The 20,127-nt window shown below is 34.7% G+C and overlaps 1 protein-coding gene across 2 annotated transcripts in view; it reads left to right on the forward strand.

The window, feature by feature from the left end:
• CDKAL1 (CDK5 regulatory subunit associated protein 1 like 1) overlaps positions 1-20,127 on the forward strand; it is a 648,187-nt gene that overhangs the window by 465,772 nt on the left and 162,288 nt on the right. For both annotated transcript variants that reach the window (XM_059940691.1, XM_059940692.1), the window contains one exon: positions 8,876-9,056. In XM_059940691.1, the coding sequence (XP_059796674.1) occupies positions 8,876-9,056 (181 nt within the window). The remainder of the gene's footprint in view (positions 1-8,875; positions 9,057-20,127) is intronic.

The raw sequence follows: 20,127 nt of genomic DNA on the forward strand, positions 1-20,127 counted from the left end.
ATTGCCTTGGCAGTTTTGTTGAAAATGACCCATAAATGTATGGGTGTATTTTTGGACTCTATGCTGTTCCACTGATCTGTCATTATACTGCTACCCCACTGTCTTGATAGTGTAGCTTTGTAGTAAGTCTTTTAAGTCAAGTTCATCCATTCCACTAAGTTTGTTCTTTTTCAAAATTGTTTTGGCTATTTTAGGTCCTTTGCATTTCCATATAAATTTAGAATCAGCTTGTCGATGTTTTCTACAGAAAAACATCCTGAAATATTTTGATAGTAGTTGCATTGAATCTTTTTTTCTTACTTATTTATTTATTTATTTATTTTAACATCTTTATTGGAGTATAATTGCTTTACAATGTTGTGTTAGTTTCGGCTATATAACAAAGTGAATCAGCTATACATGTACATATATCCCCATATCCCCTCACTCTTGCGTCTCCCTCCCACCCTCCCTATCCCACCCCTCTAGGTGGTCACAGAGCACAGAGTTGATCTCCCTGTGCTATGTGGCTGCTTCCCACTAGCTAAATATTTTACATTTGGTAGTGTATATATGTCCATGCCGCTCTCTCACTTCGTCCCAGCTTCCCCTTCCCCCTCCCCGTGTCCTCAAGTCCATTTGCTACGTCTGCATCTTTATTCCTGTCCTGCCTCCAGGTTCTTCAGAACCTTTTTTTTTTTTTTTTTTAGATTCCATATATATGTGTTAGCATGCGGTATTTGTTTTTCTCTTTCTGACTTACTTCACTCTGTATGACCGACTCTAGGTCCATCCACCTCACTACAAATAACTCAATTTCGTTTCTTTTTATGGCTGAGTAATATTCCATTGTATATATGTGCCACATCTTCTTTATCCATTCATCTGTCAGTGGACACCCAGGCTGCTTCCATGTCCAGGCTATTGTAAATAGTTCTGCAATGAACATTGTGGTACATAACTCTTTTTGAATTATGGTTTTCTCCGGGTATATGCCCAGTAGTGGGATTGCTGGGTCATATGGTAGTTCTTTTTTTGCCCTGAATCTTAGTATCGATTTGAAGAGACTAACCATCTTAACAACAGTGTAATCTTCCAATCCATGAAAATGATATATTTTTCAATTTATTTAGCTGTTCTTTTATTTCTCTCAGCAAATTTTAAGAAACTTTAAATTATCTGTTTCTATGCTCAAATTTATTCTTAAGTATTTTTATGCTGTTGTGAATGGAACTGCTTTCTTGATTTCATTTTCTCATTATTCATCACTAATATATTAAAATACAATTGATTTTTTTAACTTTTTACTTTATATTGGCGTATAGTTGATTAACAGTGTTTTGATAGTTTCAGGTGTACAGCAAAGTGATTCAGTTATACATATACCTGTATCTATTCGTCTTCAAATTCTTTTCCCATTTAGGTTGTTACATAATATTGAGCATAGTTCCCTGTGCTGTACAGCAGAAAATATAGTTGATTTTTATATGTTGATCCTTAGCTTTAGTGAACTCATTTATTCTAGTAGATTCATTAGATTCCTTAGATTTTCTATGTATGAGATTATGTCACTTGCAAAAAAAAAAGACTTTTTCCTTTTCAGTCTATATGCTTTTCATTTCTTTCTCTTGCTTTTCTGCACTGATTATAATGTTCTACTCCACTAATATTTTGAAGAAGTGAGAACAGAATTCTCTGCCTTGTTACTATTCTTAATGGAAAAGCATTTAGTCTTTCACCAATAAATATGATAGTAGCTGTAGATCCTTTATCAGATTGCAATAGTTTCCTTTTGTTTTTTCTTTGCTGAGAGTTTTTATCATGAATGGGTGCTGGACTTGTAAACTGAGTTTTCTGCATGTACTAATATCACCATGGAGTTTTTATCCTTTATTCTTTTCATATGGCTTATTGCATTAATTGATATTTGCACGTCATACCAACCCTTGCATTTCTGAGATTAAAAACATGGTCATGATATACAATACTTTTTATGTGTTTTGAGGCTCACTTTGCTTACCTTCTGTTAAGAATTTTTGTCTCTGAGTTCATGAGAGTTATTGGTCTGGAATTATTTCCATCTCTTTCTCTGGTTTTCATACAGGCTACTATTGCTGGACTTGTAAAATGAGTTTCTCATCTATTTTTGAAACAGTCTCTGGGATTTCCCTGGCAGTCCAGTGGTTAGGACTCAGGTCTGTCACTGCCAGGGCCCCAGGTTCGATCCATGGTTGGGGAACTAAGATCCCGAAGCAAGCTGCATGGCCAAAAAAAAAAAAAAGGAAAGAAACAGTCTTTGTAGAATTAGTTTTATTCTCTCTTAAATGTGAAGTCATCTGGGCCTGCATGCCTCCATTGTTTTGTGTTGTTTTCTTTGGTGACAGTATTTTAAATTACAAATTCAATTTTTGTAATAGATAAAAGGCTCTGCAGATTTTCTGCTTCTTCAGTTTTTATAATTTATGTCTTTCAAAGAATTCTCCTGTTTCATCTAAGTTTTTAATTTATTGGCTTAAAATTGCTTACAATATACCCTTAGTATCCTTTTAATGTTGATAACAACTGTAGTGCTGTCCCCTCCTTCATGCCTGAAGTCGGTCATTTGTGTCTTCTCTTTTCTTCTCAGTCTACTAGTATTTTAGTAATTTTATTAATTATTTTTAAAGGCGCACCTTACTTTTATTGTTTTTTCTCTATTTTCTATTTTATTGACATCTTCTTTTACTTTATTATTTCCTTTATTTTACTTTGGGTTTGATTTGCTCCTGTTTTGAAACTTCTTAAGGTGGAAGCTTAGATTGTTGTTTACCTCTTTCTAACACAGACATTTAAATCTATAAATTTCTTTATAAGCACTGCTTTAGCTGTATCCCATATATTTAGATATCGTATATTTTTATTTTCATTCCATTCAAGATACTTTTTATTCCCTTTCTACTTCCAATTTAGCTTCCCTGAAATTATGGAGTAATTGTCCTGGAATTAATCTCTATAGGACTAAAAAATGTTTCTTTTAATCATGTGTTTTGTATATGCCTAATAATTTTAATAGGTCTGATTCTTTTACTGATCATTTTTACCGCTTTCTTTTGAGGTAGATAGTGTGTGTGTTAGTCTCACTTTTTTCACATGTGGAATTTGAAGCTCATAATTTATTGATCTAAAGAATGAAATAGAATCATCCTTTTTATATTTTTGCCAGTGAAACACCAAATTTCAAGTGAAAGTCTTGAGGTGTATTAAAGTACAACATTTTTTGTAGTATTTCAAATACAGTATGGCGTGTATATATGTATGTATTTTTAGTCAAGGTGAATAATTAAGTATTTTAAAATATTTGGGGCTTTCTTAAATGCTGGCCTAGTGCCAGCAAATAGGTAGTACTATACTTACGTGTCCCTGATCGATTTTCATAACTAATCATACAGCTCAATGCAGATGCATAATTGGAAACTTTCTCATTAATTCCATTCCCAAGTTATTTAATGAACTCTTTTTGCAAGTAAATAGCAAGTATAAGTCAGAAAATAATGGGTCAAAACTTCTCTTATTTAAGCTAATTGGACATTTTCATTTTCATCATTCCTTCAGAATTAATACTACTATGAAAATGTAAATATAGAAGGTCTTTTAAATTTTAAAAAGGCATAATACCTAGTAATTATATTTATTAGACTCACAGCTTCAATAAATTTGTGGAAATGATCATTTTTAAAAATTTTAGTAATTTGAAAATTCATACCGTCGCAAAAAACAGCATTTACTCACAATTAGCATATTAAATATTTGGATTAATATTCTATTTTATGCCTCTTAAAATTTCCTTATAGCCACTTAAATCATATGCATACAATTAGTTTAGAATTTGGTCCACCTCAAACATTTTTGATTTTTCTTATGTACTGAAGAGAATATTTACTAATAAGCAAATTAGCAGTGTCAATATGAGATATTTTATTTGGTTCACCTAAGGAGCCCAATTATTTTGAAGAACCTAAGTAGCATGATTTGCATATACAAAATCAATGTATAGATGAGCTTCAATATTAAAGTGTAGTCTCTACTTTGAAAACATATTTTGGGTAATCAGTTTATATTCTTATATAATTTGAAACTTAAACTGCTTTTACTTTTAAATACTAACTTAGGTCTTTCACGAATTCATGGTGTCCTATCCCCACCTCTGTTATTGGTCACCTTTTTGTGTAGATTATCAAATATATTTATACATTGAACATCCCCTTCCTTAACATTTATGATGACTACTGTAAAGGTTTGTCTTTTCTTTTTCACTATGGACTTTAAGGCCAAAGTAAGCAGGTGTTACATAATATTGAACTCAACTACATTGGATCAAGAAGGATGTGGGGTGAGGGGGGGGAGGATCAGTAAGGTACTTTCCTTTGGGAATACCCCATAATCTAGTGCCAAGTTCATTCCAATTCATAGCCTGGAACAATAACCAATTGTCTTTGTCGCTGCAGTGTTTCACAGGCAATTTCTCAGATTTTTTTTTTTTTCCTGATTTCTTAGGGGAGATGGACTCTTCTCTGTCACTTCTGCTGTGATCCATTACTTTTATTTTTAGGTGTGGATTTCTTTTGTTCAGAAATAGTTGTAAGTCAGCTGTAAAAAATTGCTAATTGAAGATATTAACATAATTCTATTTCACATGCTTTAGTTAGTCTAGAAAATAGTCTTTTTATTTACAATTTACTGTAAAAGTATATTTTTTATGGTTTTCAGCAGTAATTTTGATAATTATCCTTAAAAGAGAAAAAAAAATTTTATAACACGATAAAATTTTTTTAAATAATTTTTTTCCAAATATACTGTTAGATTTTTCTGTATGTATATTGTCTCATTTTCTATTTAGCATCAGATAGAAAAGTTCCAGACCTTGGAACTTCCCTTACTAATTAAAGTTCAGCCAAGTTAATAGCTGGGTGAGACTAAGCAGAAATCAAGAAAGAAATATTTTTAAAAATAAATTGGTCATTCTTTCACACGGAATATTGTAGCATACTTATGGAGAAACTCAATGGCCAAAGAGAAATGACTTCCAAGATGCTAACATATGGACCTATTGAAAAACAAATGGAGCTTGTTACCCAGTCACTGTGATGAAAAGCTTTTAGTGCTTTATTCTTAAGTATTAAAGGGCAGCAAGAGTCACTATTTATTACGGCAGGTCTCAGTCATGAATGAAAGGGACCAAAATCCAAGAACCCATAGGAAATAGATACAGTTATAGTGAGCAAAGGAAAGATTGTGGATAAACTGTAATTGGTATCCTCAAAGAGTTAAGAAAACATGTTGCATCTCTAAAAAACAGTAAACTGTGAAAAGGAAAACTGGAAAATGAGAAAGAGCTCTTAGAAATTTAAAATATGATAAACAATTAATTTTTTCAATTGAAGCATTGGAAGATAGACTCAAGTAAATCTTTCAGAAAATTTAACAAAAGCACAAGATGGAAAATAATAGTGGAGCAGCTTAGAGGGTCAATCCTGTAGTTTCAACATTCCAAGGAGAGGAGCTGCAGAGAGAGAAAAATGATTTTAAAAATAGCATAAACTTAGACCTATAGACCATGAGTCTCCAGATTGTACCCTGTACAAATATTTAAATACTTAATCCAAGACCTATTATCATGAAATTTAAAAACATTGAAAAAAATTAGTAGCCTAAAAGCGTTCAAAAAGATAGTGGGGCACATGTAAAGAAGTTTGCATCAGAGTGAATCTGGACATCTCCCTAACACCATACACAAAAATAAACTCAACATGGATTAGAGACCTAAATATAAGACTGGACACTATAAAACTCTCAGAGGAAAACATAGGAAGAACACTCTTTGATATAAATCACAGCAAGATCTTTTTTGATCCACCTCCTAGAGTAATGGAAATAAAAACAAAAATAAACAAATGGGACCTAATGAAACTTCAAAGCTTTTGCACAGCAAAGGAAACCATAAACAAGACGAAAAGACAACCCTCAGAATGGGAGAAAATATTTGCAAACGAATCAACGGACAAAGGATTAATCTCCAAAATATATAAACAGCTCATTCAGCTCAATATTAAAGAAACAAACACCCCAATCCAAAAATGGGCAGAAGACCTAAATAGACATTTCTCCAAAGAAGACATACAGACGGCCACGAAGCACATGAAAAGATGCTCAACATCACTAATTATTAGAGAAATGCAAATCAAAACTACAGTGAGGTATCACCTCACTCCTGTTAGAATGGGCATCATCAGAAAATCTACAAACAACAAATGCTGGAGAGGGTGTGGAGAAAAGGGAACCCTCTTGCACTGTTGGTGGGAATGTAAATTGATACAGCCACTATGGAGAACAATATGGAGGTTCTTTAAAAAACTAAAAATAGAATTACCATATGACCCAGCAATCCCACTACTGGGCATATACCCAGAGAAAACCGTAATTCAAAAAGACACATGCACCCGAATGTTCATTGCAGCACTATTTACAATAGCCAGGTCATGGAAGCAACCTAAATGCCCATCAACAGATGAATGGATAAAGAAGATGTGGTACATATATACAATGGAATATTACTCAGCCATAAAAAGGAACGAAATTGAGTCATTTGTTGAGAAGTGGATGGATCTAGAGACTGTCATACAGAGTGAAGTAAGTCAGAAAGAGAAAAACAAATATCGTATATTAATGCATGTATGTGGAACCTAGAAAAATGGTACAGATGAGCCGGTTTGCAGGGCAGAAGTTGAGACACAGATGTAGAGAATGGACATATGGACACCAAGGGGGGAAAACTGCGGTGGGGTGGGGATGGTGGTGTGCTGAATTGGGCGATTGGGATTGACATGTATACACTGATGTGTATAAAATTGATGCCTAATAAGAACCTGCAGTATAAAAAAACAAACAAACAAAACAACTAATACTAAACTTTCATTGGGTTATTTGTATGGAAATATGTTAATATAAATGTTTCAGACATTACATGAAATTTCTAAAAATCTTATATTTGTATTTGTATGGAAATATGTTAATATAAATGTTTCAGACATTACATGAAATTTCTAAAAATCTTGTATTTGTATGGAAATATGTATGGAAATATGTTAATATAAATGTTTCAGACATTACATGAAATTTCTAAAAATCTTATATGTTCTGGTATAATGTTATAAGTAATAATCCTAGTTATTACTTTAAAATGTATATCTCAGAAATAACTAATTTTCTTGTCAACTGCATTATTATGAACTTTCATCACATCTTTAACTGTGGTCATTTTTAAGTCTTTTGTCATTTACAGACAGTTCTGGGTGTACTCTGATGCTTTTGCAAATATGTTCCTATAAAAGGGTTTCATCTTCAAGAAATTCATGGAAAAGACTCTGACAAGTACAGGTTTCTGGTAACTGACTGTACTGCTGAACTGAATGAATAAGCATTTTCAGAACTCTAATGAAAAACTGATGAACTCATAAAAGTGCTAACAAAATATCAAGATAAAAAAAAATTAATTACATGGGACTGAGTGAACTGATGAGGATGAGTATAATTTTTGTGACTTTCTGTCTGAATTAAAAAAAAAAAAATCCCACAAGGACTCAGAGGCAAAGAATATACAAATCAATTTTCACTGCAAAGTAAAGGAGCTGTTACAGTGGAGGATTACTGGACTGAATGTCAATATTATGACATAGTATGAGTGTGTTTCATGTTTGGTAATTGCAATCATTGTTGCTTTTGTTGTGGTCATCCATGTACAATGCTTAGTGTCAGTCTATTTATCTCTTGTAAAAATAAAATACAGTGTGTGTGTGTGTGAAAAAAAAAAAAGATAGTGGGGCACATGTAAAGAAGTTTGCATCAGAGTGAATCTGGACATCTCATCTCAACCTTGCCAACTTAAAAAAAAAAAAGGGAACAATACAAAATTCTGATGGGTAATACTTTTCATTTTGAAGGGCTATGCACCCCACACTATCAGTCAGTTGTGTGTGGATTAAGACATGTACAGAGATGCTAAAACAATAACAAAATTTCCCTGCCACTCTTTTTGATGAAGCTTCTGAAAGAATGCTCCAGCAGAATTAAGGAGAATAGAATAGTCAAGAATTAGGAAGACATAGGATCCAGAAAAAAAAGGGGGGGGATTGAAAAGAAAACCAAGGAACCACATTCAAGGATGACAGCTGGTTCATTATGAAAGCAACACATACTTGAAGAAAGTTGGGAGTGGCATTTCCAGAGAGAAAAATGGAACTGGTAAATTATATAGTACATTGAGAGTTTAGAAAGTAGTATTGGTTTTTGATAGAACTGATGGATCTTCTGGAAAACATTTACATAGGTACATAGAATATTAAGCAATTTTTTTAAAAAAAGGAGGCAATTATTAACTCTAGGAAAAATTAAATATGGCAAAAGAAAACTTACTGATAGTATACCAGTTGGCTGTGAAAGTGAACACTATCTGAGCATTTACACCAATGGAAATACTATTAACACTATTAATTTAACTAAAAATTGAGCAGTGATTATGTTGGGAGGGGAGGGATAGAGTAGTTTAAAGAGCTGAATCCTCATTGAAGTCTGCAAATATTGCCTAATAGTAAGTCTAGAAATAGAATAAGCATCAATATTAAAATATAGAAGGATGAAGAAACATCTGAAATTTTTTAAAATGGGTATTTCCTGAGGATGATAGGGGGCCGTGTTTTCCATAAACTTTTAGTATTTAGGGCATTTTAAAACTGTTTGCAAATGTCCCTTTCCTAAAAATAAAATTTAATTTTAAAGGAATAGTGGTATTTAAAATGTCAAGGAAATAGAATAATTATGGACTGTAGTCAACTTTGTACATTTTTGTTTTATTATTTTCTAGAGTTCCTGGAATAACTATTGCTACAGACATTATCTGTGGTTTTCCTGGAGAAACAGACCAAGATTTTCAAGAAACAGTGAAACTTGTTGAAGAGTACAAATTTCCAAGTCTCTTTATTAACCAATTTTACCCAAGACCAGGAACTCCCGCTGCAAAAATGGAACAAGTTCCAGCTCAAGTGGTAAGATACTTTTCTTGTAAGGTATTATATTTAGCCAACAGCTATAAAAATGCAGCTGTGTTGCCTGCCTTAACACAACTAGCTCATGGTATAACCAACCCTTAAGTTACAAAATACGGAATGTTTGTTCCCAGTTGGGGTCAGGGGCAGGGAGACCTTGGTACATTAAATGACCTTAGGTAACTATAATATTACCTTTTTTTTTTTCTCTTGAAGAGTGAGGTTCAGATGACACGGGGAACATTTTTTAAACTAATATCTAGTACTAACTGTTTATAGGATAAAACCTTGGATCTTTCACAATAAGGCAAAATTTAAATATCTGTGAGCAAAGGAGGCTTCCCTGCTTCTTAAGAGATGCTTTTCATAATTTGTTACTTTCTGAGGGTCCCCTGGTTTTCCTACTTTTCCATGGGATAGATATGATGCTGTCTGTCTATTTCGGATGTGTGTTGCTTTCACAGTGAACCTCAATTTAATTTCCTTCTTACATGTTCATAGATATATTAGAATAAGATGACCTAAAATAAATGTGAAAAAGTTTGAGAGCCAGTAAAGGCAAACTGTTTCCCAGAACGCACCAGAAATTAATGACCTCAAACAAACATTTAGTTTCTAGATTCATTGACCCAAGATGAAAAAATGTTAGTAAGCCTTAAGAGGAAGTAGAATTTTTTTCACTGAAAATTTTCTGCTTTGTTTCTGATTACTAAAACAAATTGTGTGCTACCATTAATTTTTCATAAACATAAAAAGAAATCAAATGAACTAATTACTTTTTATATCTAAATTACAATTTTTATTGACATATAATTTGCATTCAGCAAAATTACCTCTTTCCGGCATATAGTTCTTTGAATTTTGATGAATGCATTCACTAGTGTAACTGGTCCCACAATCAAGATACAGAACGGTTCCATCAGGCCCCCCCTGCCAAACTCCCTTTTACTTTTTTTGTAGTTATCTACTCTCTCCATCCCCAGCTCCTTAACAACTACTGTTCTATTGTCCTTATAGTCTAATTCATTCTTTTTTAAACTTCTTTAATAAAAAAGTTTTTAAACTTCAAAATACCTGCAGAAAAGTGTACAACTGTATGTTTTCATAAAGTGAATACTTCCATGTAACCCTCAGTCTGATCAAGAAATAGGACATTAGCAGTACCCCAGAGGTCCCCATCATGCCTTTCTCTTTACTATCCTCTCCTATTTCCCAACAGAAACCACTATCCCTCATTCTGACATATTAGTTTGACCTGTTTTTAAACTTCATATAAATGAAAGAATTCATCAGTGTTTGAATGTTGGGTTTTTAAATTTGACATTGTGTTGGTGAGAGTAGTCTGTTTTTGCTAGTAGCTGTATCTCATTCATTTTCTTTGCTGTATAGTATTCCATTTATGCAAATCACAATTTGTCCATCCTAATGTGAATCAAGAAGAATTGGGTCTTTTCAACATTCCATTGTTAGTATTGCAACTAATACAGCTGTCAGCTTTCCTGCTTGTATCTTTTATTTGACTCGTGTATATAAACATTTCTGCTAGGTGTTTAGCTAGGAGTGTAATTGCTGGATCATAGGAAATACAATTACTCTCCTCTACTAGATGCTGCCCAATAGTTTTCCCAACTAGTTGAATTTAGAGTTCCAGCAGCAGTATATCTAAAAATGCTAGTGACTCTGTATCCTTGCCAACAGTTGGCATTATGTTTTTATTAGTAACCATTCTGATGGGAATGTAATGTAATCTTTTTTTTTTTTGGCTACGTTGGGTCTTCGTTGCCACACATGGGCTTTCTCTAGTTGGGGCGAGCGGGAGCTACTGTTCGTTGTGGTGCATGTGCTTCTCATTGCAGTGGTTTCTCTTGTTGCGGAGCATGGGCTCTAGGCACGTGGGCTTCAGTAGTTGTGGCACAAGGGCTCAGTAGTTGTGGTGCACGGGCTTAGTTGCTCCGCGGCATGTGGGATCTTCCCAGACCAGGGATTGAACCCGTGTCCCCTGCGGTGGCAGGCGGATTCTTAACCACTGTGCCACCAGGGAAGTCCTGTAATGTAATCTAATTGTGGTTTTTATATCTCCCTGTCAACTATTGATACTGAATACCTTTTATATGTTTATTGGAGATTTGGATACACTTTTTCATGAAGTGCCTGTTCACACCTGTGCCCCTTTATCTCTTGGCTTACCTGTTTTGTTTGTTTTCTCCCCCGTTCCTTCCTCTGATTTATAGGAATTATTTGTGTTTTCTGAATAGAAGTCCATTGTTGGTCATGGTAATTTAAGTACCTTCCATTCTGTAACCAGTCTTTGCACTCTTTTAATGGTGCCTTTTGAAGAGCATTCTTAATTTTATGTAGAATTTATCAATATTTTTCTTCTTGTTTTAGTGTTTTTTGAGTCCTGTTTAAGATTCCCTTCCCCACATTGTCATGAAGATACCCTCCCCCGCAAAAGGTACTCTTAGAAATTTTATGATTTTGCCTTTTACTTTTAGATCTTTTATCCAACTGGAATTTATTTTTGTTTAGATTATGAGGTACGGAGGTCAAGACTTTTTTAAAAATATAAGGATATCCATTTGAGTCATCACCACTTATGGAATATCTCATCCTTTACCCACTGCTCTGCCTGGTCACCTTTATCATAAATCAACTATCTCTACATGTGGGTCTGTTCTGGAACTTTATTCTGTTCCTTTGGTCTGTTGATTTTTCCACAAAATCACAAAGTTAATTACTGTAGCTTTGTAATAAGTCTTGATATTGACAGTGTAAGTATTCCAAATGTTTTTTCCTTGAAAATTGTCCTGACTATTCTTGATCCTTTGACTTTCTAAATTTGTCAACTTCCACCAAAAAATCCTGCTGGAATTTTAACTGATATTGTATTGATTCTATAGATCATTTGGGGGGAAATTGACATTGTAATAATATCAAGTTTTTCATCTTTGAATAAAATAGAGCTGTTAGTTATTTTAATCTTCTTTAATTTCTCTCAATAATGTTTTATAGTTTTCTGTATACAAGCCTTGCATATCATTTGTTATTTTTATCCATACATGTGTATTCCCTTGATATTATTAATCATTTTTAATTGTTACTACTATTTAGAAATAGAATTGATTTTAACACATTTACCTTTCACCCATCAACTTTGCTGAATTTATTTATTCTAATAGTTTTTCTGTAGGATTTTTTTTTCTTCCAATTTTTCTGTGTATACAATTGTATTATCTGAGGATAGTTGCAGTTTTACTTCTTCCTTTTCAATCCTCATAACTTTTATTTCTTATTGTATTGCCTGGAACTTCCAGTACACTACTGAATAAAATTGGGTAGTTTCCTCTTCTTTCCTAACTCAAGAGTGGAGTTTACAGAATTTCACCATTCAGTATAAAAGTTAACTGTAGTTTGGGGATTAGGGAAGTCCCTTTCTAAGTCCTAATTTACCGTGTGTGTGTGTAAATTAGGTAAATTACGTCTGTGTGTGTGCGCATGCGTGCTTTAATCATGAATAGAATTAAACTTTTATCACTTTCTTTTCATCTATTGAAATAATCATATGGTTTGTTTGTGGTGTTAAGTCTGTTAATATTGTGAATTCTACTGAATGGCTTTTGAATATTTAAGTCAACCTTGCATTCCTGGGATAAACTTCTCTTGGTCATGATGTATTATTTTTGATATGTTATTTCAGTTAGTTTGCTCAAATTTTGTGAAGAATTTTTACACCTTTGTTCACGGAAAATTTTGATCTGTAGTTTTCTTGTGATGTCTTCTTAATTTTGGTTTCAGAGTAATGTTGGCCTCATAAAATGAGTTGGGAAGTATTCCTTCCTCTACATTTTGCTGGAAGAGTTTGTATAGTATTTCTATTATTTTCCCTTAAATATACCTAGAATTACCTAATGTATTAAGTGGAATTGTAAGATGGCCCCAGAAACTCCCTCATCCCTTCCCCCCTCATTAGGGTACATACTCTATGTAATCCCTGGGGCTGTTAATTTGCTATTTGCTCTACCCTTTGGTTTCTTGGTTCTGCCCTCTGAGTCATTTTTCCTTGTTCATGAAGGCAGTTTCTCAAAAACGTTGTGGCTCTTCCCTGTACTTCGCTGGAGTTTATTCCATTAGACAAAAATCACATCAACAGATCTTTATGATATGAAACCTTCTCTACCTTAGCCCCCTGCTGAGTACTTTTCTTTGTGTTTTTCCTCCTTGGAATTCCTGGAGCTTCTTTACTCTGCCCTGACCTCTTTCGTCAGCTTTGGGAAATGTCAGCCATTCTCTCTTCAGGCATTTCTTCTGCTCCATTCTCTCTTTCTCTTCTCTTCTAGAATTTCAGTTATACATGTTATGATATCTTCGTTATGTTCCCCAATGTCTAATTGATCCTTTTCTATATTTTTCCTTCTTTGTCCTCTTTCTGTTTCTGGATGTTCTCTCCTCACCTCTTTTCTAGTTTCTTGCTGTTCACAGTAGTGGATAGCAAGGTGAACAGCAGCAGTAGCGTGTGTGGTCCCTAGAGAAGCAGCACCACTGCCCACCCCTGGGGCTGCTGGAAATGCAGGCTCTCAGGCCCCACCCCATCCCAGACCTTCTCAGTCATTCTTTATCTCCACATGATTTGTCTGTACATTAAAATTTATGAAGTGCTATTCTAGTTTACTAATCCTTTATTCATCTGTTTTTAATCTGCCATCAAACCCATATATGGAATTTCTCATTTTAATTTTTTTACTTCTAGAACTACAATTTGATTCTTTTTTTTTTTATAGATTCCAGTGTTCTAGTGAAGTTCCCCATACTTTCCTCTATATTTTTTGAACATATTTAATCAGTTACCTTAAAGCCCATACTGAATTCTCCAATATCTGGATCTAATGTTGGTTTGTTTGTATTGTCTTTTTTTTCTTGATTTTGATCATTTGTCTTCTCTTTCCATATACCTGATCATTTTTATTATATGACTACCATTGTTTATTTAAAAAAAAAAAAACAACTATAGGGTCTAGACTGTAATGTATCTTCCTCTGGGAGTATTTAATTTTGCTTCTGCTAGACTCTAAGATAAGGACTGAATATTTGAATTGACCTGAGATTGATTTTTCAAACGATTTTTCAGTCTTTCTGAGGATTGGGTTATTTCTGGCTTGCCCTTTCTTTTTGAAGGCAGGCAGGGGTGTGTTGGTTTTTAACAACTGACATTCAGCAGGATGGGTTCTGATTTATAGCTTTTGCTGATTTCCATAGTATTTACTTCCACTCTTGCCAGTTTCAAATCACCAATGTGATGTCACTGAACAGCACATGAAATTGGGAAGAGATGCACATAATCAGCTCTTGTGAGCTGGTAAAAAGCCTGAGCCAACATACCACCTTAGTGGAGCTCTTCAGGATCTCAGCTGAAATTCTGTGGTGGTTAGCAGGGCCTTTTTTTTACGGCAGGTCTTCAACTCTAATTTTTGTCTCTGCAGGATCATGAGAAGGCTTAAGGCTCTGCACAGTTTCTCAGCCTCTTAGCTTTTACTTGGCTGCTCAGTCTCCCAGTCACTGCTTACAAATTAATGAACACCCAGAAGGGAAAAGTAGATCCAAATATTGAGCTTCTCTCTAGGATCTTAGTTCCTCAGGTTCTCACTGCCTTGGTAGCTTTTTGATGTTCAAACAGTACATATTATACATTTTATTCACCTTTTCTAATTGTTCTTGGCAAGATCATTGGTCTGATACAAGCTGGTTTGCCTTAGCCAGAAGCAGAACTCATTGCATAAAATCAGCGTTCAGATGCTTTTTATTTTGCTCTTTTATCTTTTAAACATAGCCCCTTAGCATCTTCCTTACATTTTTAGACTTCAGTCACCCAGTCCTGGCATAGCAGAACCTTTTTTTTTTTTTTTAGACTTTATATTTTAGAGCAGTTTTAGGTTCATAGCAAAATTGAGTAGAAAGTACATAGAGTTCCCATATACTCTGCCACACACACACTACAACTTCCCCTGGTATCAACATCGCACACCAGAGTGTGGTACGTTGGTTACATCGATGAACCTACAGTGGCACATCATTATCACCCAAAGTCAGTAGTTTACATTTCAGTCTACATTCTTTGCATTTGTGGAAATGTGTAAAAACATGCATCTACCATTATAGTATCATACAGAATAGTTTCCCTTCTCTAAAAATTCTCTGTGCTCTACCTGTTCATCCCTCCTCTACCCCCCAACACCTGGGAACCACTGATTGTTTTTACTGTATTCATAATTTTACCTTTTCCAGAATGTCAGATAGTTGGAATCCTAGAGTGTTGTATCCTTTTCAGATTGGCTTATTTCACTTAGTAGTGTGCATTTAAGGTTTCTCTATGTCTTTCTATGGTTTGATAGCTCATTTCATTTTAAAACAATAGAAATTTATTGTCTGACAGTTCTGAATACTGAAGTCCAGAGGCAGGCCCCTGCTTCCTCTGGACCACGTAGGAAAATCCTTCCTTGCCTCTTCCTAGCTTTGGGTGGTTTGCTGCTAATCTTTTTCTTTTGCCTGTAGCTGATTTTCTGCCTTCATTGTCACATGGTATCCCTGTGTACCTCTGTCTTCACGTGGCTATTTCTTGTAAGGGCCCCAGCCGTATTAGATTAGGGACCCACCCTATTCCTCAACTCAACTCATTACATCTGCAGTAACCCTCTTTCCAAATAAGGCTGCATTTTGAGATTATGGGGGTTAGGACTTCAACATATCTTTTTTGGGGGGAGATACAACTCAATCCACACACTTCTCTAAATTTCTGTAATTATGCTCTAGGTAAAAACTAGCCTGGAAGAGTTTCATCTTTATAAAATTCAGAATCTTAAATAAAAGGAATTAAGTATTAATGATGAAACTCTTTGATGACCTGCCATCAAAGAGAGGATATATCATGTGCATTGAATCTCCCTGGTTTTCCTAAATTTATCAAAAATCAACAACTGTCTACCCTAAGGTAGGTACTTTATGAAACTGCTTAGCAACTGGACGTCACTAAAATAAAACACTGCTACAAAATAGATATCCATTCTTTCTTATCTAATTTGTTTCCCATTTCCTTGCCTAAAAAATCAACAATGAAGATGGGCTCTAACCCCTTATTGGAAGAAGACCACAATATCAGTTACTTTCAAACAACACTTTTTATTCTGTCTTTAGAATGCCTCTTAGTGAAAATATATTGTTTTCTTAGGTATATTTTATTTCCACTAAAATCAACCCCCCCCCCAAATGTTCTTCTCCGATAAATGACATGAATAATTTCAGTATACTTTTCCCTTTCCCATAACTACTTTTACATGAATCCTAGTATTAATATAAGTAAATCTCAGTGCTTTTCATGCTTTATAGTAGAGCTCTGATAAATGAACTAAATTTTGTGTATTTTTTAATCATTTAAATCATCAAATGGATAAAAGCACCATACAGTTGAGTTTTGCATTTGCATAGGTGGGAGGGGCAGATTTTTTGTCAGTGCTTTATTGCCTGCTGAAAAAAAAGTATAACCCTCTTAAACTGATAATGAAAATAACTTAGGCAATGTATTTTCATGATCAGGATAGACTAAAATTTTTTTCTTAGCTTTTGCAAGCTTATTAATATATAAGATTTAATAGTGGAATCACTTAAGCTAATTGGGAGTAACCTTAGACTTTTAGATGAAAGGTCAAATTTGCATGTTTACAAATTTCTATTTCATTGAGTCTTCCTTGAGTAGTCTTCATCAGTCTTAAGTAATTCTATTAGTATTTTAAAATTATGGCTGAGGTTCTTAGTCTGCCTAGAAAAGGTAACTTAAGTTTAAAAAGTCATTTGATTCTTACCTATCAATTCCAGACTTTGTTTTTAGAAAATTTTGATGAAAAATAATGAAGTTGTAATGAAATCTTTATTTTAAGAGGCCTGTGACTTGAGAAAATAATTTTTAGGTGATGAGAGTAACTTTGGAATTTCATATTAACATTTAAAATGTTAAATTGTGACATTAAATCCACCTGCTTGCTTGTCTTACATCTTGGAACTAAGATAATGTCTTTAGATATATGTTAGCACAAGAGAATCATAACTCACTTACCTGCAGTTTCGAGAACATTTACCCTAGGGATAATGAGGCCACAGTAGATGCTTCCTGCCTCAGCTTTGAGGAGTGTGGGTGCATGTTTCTGAGACACCTGGAGGGCCATCCTTGAGATCGATCCAGGCAGCTTTGCTGAAACTGTCCCCAGTAGATTTCCCTGTGATGAGGGAGTGAATTTTTGCTGGAGGTATTCAAACCAAGGCCAGGTGACCTCTTGGAATAGATGTTGAATAAGAAATGTTCTTAAATCATATGCAGGTTTAAGAACAATGGCATATAATGGCTCTCCCAAATTTAGCTGCCTATGAATTCTTTAAAAAAGCAAAATAGAGAAATAAAGCAGACAGAAGGAGCTTTGTTACCTTCTCTAAATGTTTTTAAAAGCTTGTTGTTTCTGAGTATGATCTAAAGTTTAACAACTCAGTATTTTAGAGACTATCAAGTTGCCTTAATGGAAGGAATTCTGGTATTTTTGCCTTACTTGATAGTATAATTACATTATTTACACAGTCTCTGATTTTCAAATTAAAGTTTTTCCTTGGGGGAGAGGTAAAAATATTTTCAAGAGTTTTTATACTCTAGATTGTCCATTATACTTTATTCTAAATTGATTTCCAAACATATGTCTAGGGAAGCCCCTTTTCTCAAGATTATTTTCATTTTGACTTCTCTTTTCAGAAGGAATATTTTGGGATTCTTACACGATTGTGTTCGATTCTTCTAGTGAGTCTTTTTTTTTTAATTTATTTTATTTTTATTTGTCTTTGGCTGCATTGGGTCTTTGTTGCTGCGTGTGGACTTTCTCTAGTTGCGGTGAGCGGGGGCTACTCTTTGTTGGGGTGCATGGGTTTCTCACTGCGGTGGCTTCTCTTGTTCCGGAGCACAGGCTCTAGGCACGCAGGCTTCAGTAGCTGTGGCACGTGGGCTCAGTAGTTGTGCCTCGCGGGCTGTAGAGTGCAGGCTCAGTAGTTGTGGCTCATGGGCTTAGTTGCTCCATGGCATGTGGAATCTTCCCAGACCAGGGCTCGAACCCATGTCCCCTGCATTGGCAGTTGGATTCTTAACCACTGTGCCACCGGGGAAGCCCTCCAGTGGGTCTTTTAAGTTTCTTTTTTCTGGACATACCATTTCTCTTTTTATTTCCTCTTTTGGTAGGGTGTTTAGCCTGACCATAGTTTTGTTTTTAATAGATTTCAGCAGATCACTTAACAGAGCCTTTTATGATGACTGTAGTAACATTAGGAAGTATGAGCTAGATTATAATCCAGAGAGGTGGTTGGGAACAGCCTACTTTGTGTGAGTTTTTATACAGATGGTATTCGTTTAACAAATGGAGAATTGAATTGAATGATCTCTAAGGCCCCTTGAAACTCTTAATAATGTTTGATTCTTTATCATTTGGCTTTAAGGCCACCTTTCAAACCATGTTTAGAAAATTTAGGTGCTTTATTTTTCTAGATCATCGGCCTAAATATGTTTTCGGCATTTCCCTATTCTTTCACCTTTTACTTTACTGTGAATCCAATGACTTTTTGTTTGTATAATCAATAAATTGAATGACTTCTTCTTGAATGTGAACTAGGAATGTTAAACATAATAATTAAATTAGTTGATTGTACAGCTCAAAATGGCGGCAATGAGACCAGCTGTGGTAGAGAGAATAATTGGCCCCCAAAGATGTCCACACCCTAATCCCCAAACCTGTGGATATGTTACCTTACAGAGTTAAAAGGACTTTGAAGATGTGATTAAGTTAAAGCAGTTGAAATGGAGAAATTATTGTGGATTATCTGGGTGGGATCAGTGTAATCACAAGGGTTCTTGTAAGAGGAAGGCAGGAATGTTAAAGTTAGAGGTGGGGAGATGTAAGGCCACAAGCAGAGATCGGAATAATGTGCTTTGAAGTTCAAGGACAGGACCATGAGCTAAAAAATGCACATGGCCTCTAGAAACTGGAAAAGGCCAGGAACAGATTCTCCCTTAGACACTCCAGAAGGAACACAGCACTGCCAGCACCTTGATTTTAGCCCATGAGATCCATTTTAGGCTTCTCGCTCCCAAAACTAGGAAAGAGGTAGCACTAGTGAGACCACTATTTATTTTTACTGCCACAGGTGGATTTTCTTTTTTTCTTTTTTGTTTCATTTTGTTTTGTTTTTTAAAAGCTTGCTCCTGATTCCTCTCAGCCTAAATCATTCTTCAGAAAATCCCAACCTTCTCTCAGTGTATGCTCACCGCTCCCCCTAATTTTCTGCCCTCTGACCTCTTGCCTGCCTGCCTGCCTGCCTACCACAGAAATCTGCCTAACTTTTTATTAAGTCCTGATGTGACATTAACAAACTAAATTCCATTATCACATAAATCAGCTTTCATGTAGTCAGACCCACAGGACTAGACACGTGTAGACTGTAATTCCAGGATGGAGCCATGTTTTGTTCAGGATGGTAAAGATAGGAAAAGCACAGATTTTTGTTGATACCTGAAACCCTTTCTTATGACTCTTCTGTTAAATACAAGCCATTGTAAGAAAAAATCAGGGATGGCTATACTTTGGAACCATGGGTTTGTCTTGGAAATCCTAGTATTCCAAGTTTTCTGAAATAACCCAACTTTAGGACAATGAAGAGTCAGATATGATTTGAGAGCCTTGAGTTCAGTAATAGCAGTCTGAATTTGTACTTCATCGTGACCTTACAGAAAATCTTTTTTTTTTAAACTTCTGTAGAAAAAAAGTGCACTTGACTTGTTTCTTATGATATTTTAATTTCTTGCTTTCATTTTGGCATTTATTTTTATCCTGCTTCTTTTATGAATTTATAATCACCAAAACAGTGGGAAGATATGTGGGTATAAGTTTTTCTCTCAGATGCTGAATGGTGGTGGGTATTAGGGTTGAGAAGGACTGAGTGAATTTATATTAAATAAAGGAATATAAATTCTATCCTTTGCAAAGTCATCTTTATTATA

The sequence above is a fragment of the Balaenoptera ricei genome, chromosome 11, assembly GCF_028023285.1.
Source record: "Balaenoptera ricei isolate mBalRic1 chromosome 11, mBalRic1.hap2, whole genome shotgun sequence".
In the NCBI taxonomy this organism is placed as follows: domain Eukaryota; kingdom Metazoa; phylum Chordata; class Mammalia; order Artiodactyla; family Balaenopteridae; genus Balaenoptera; species Balaenoptera ricei.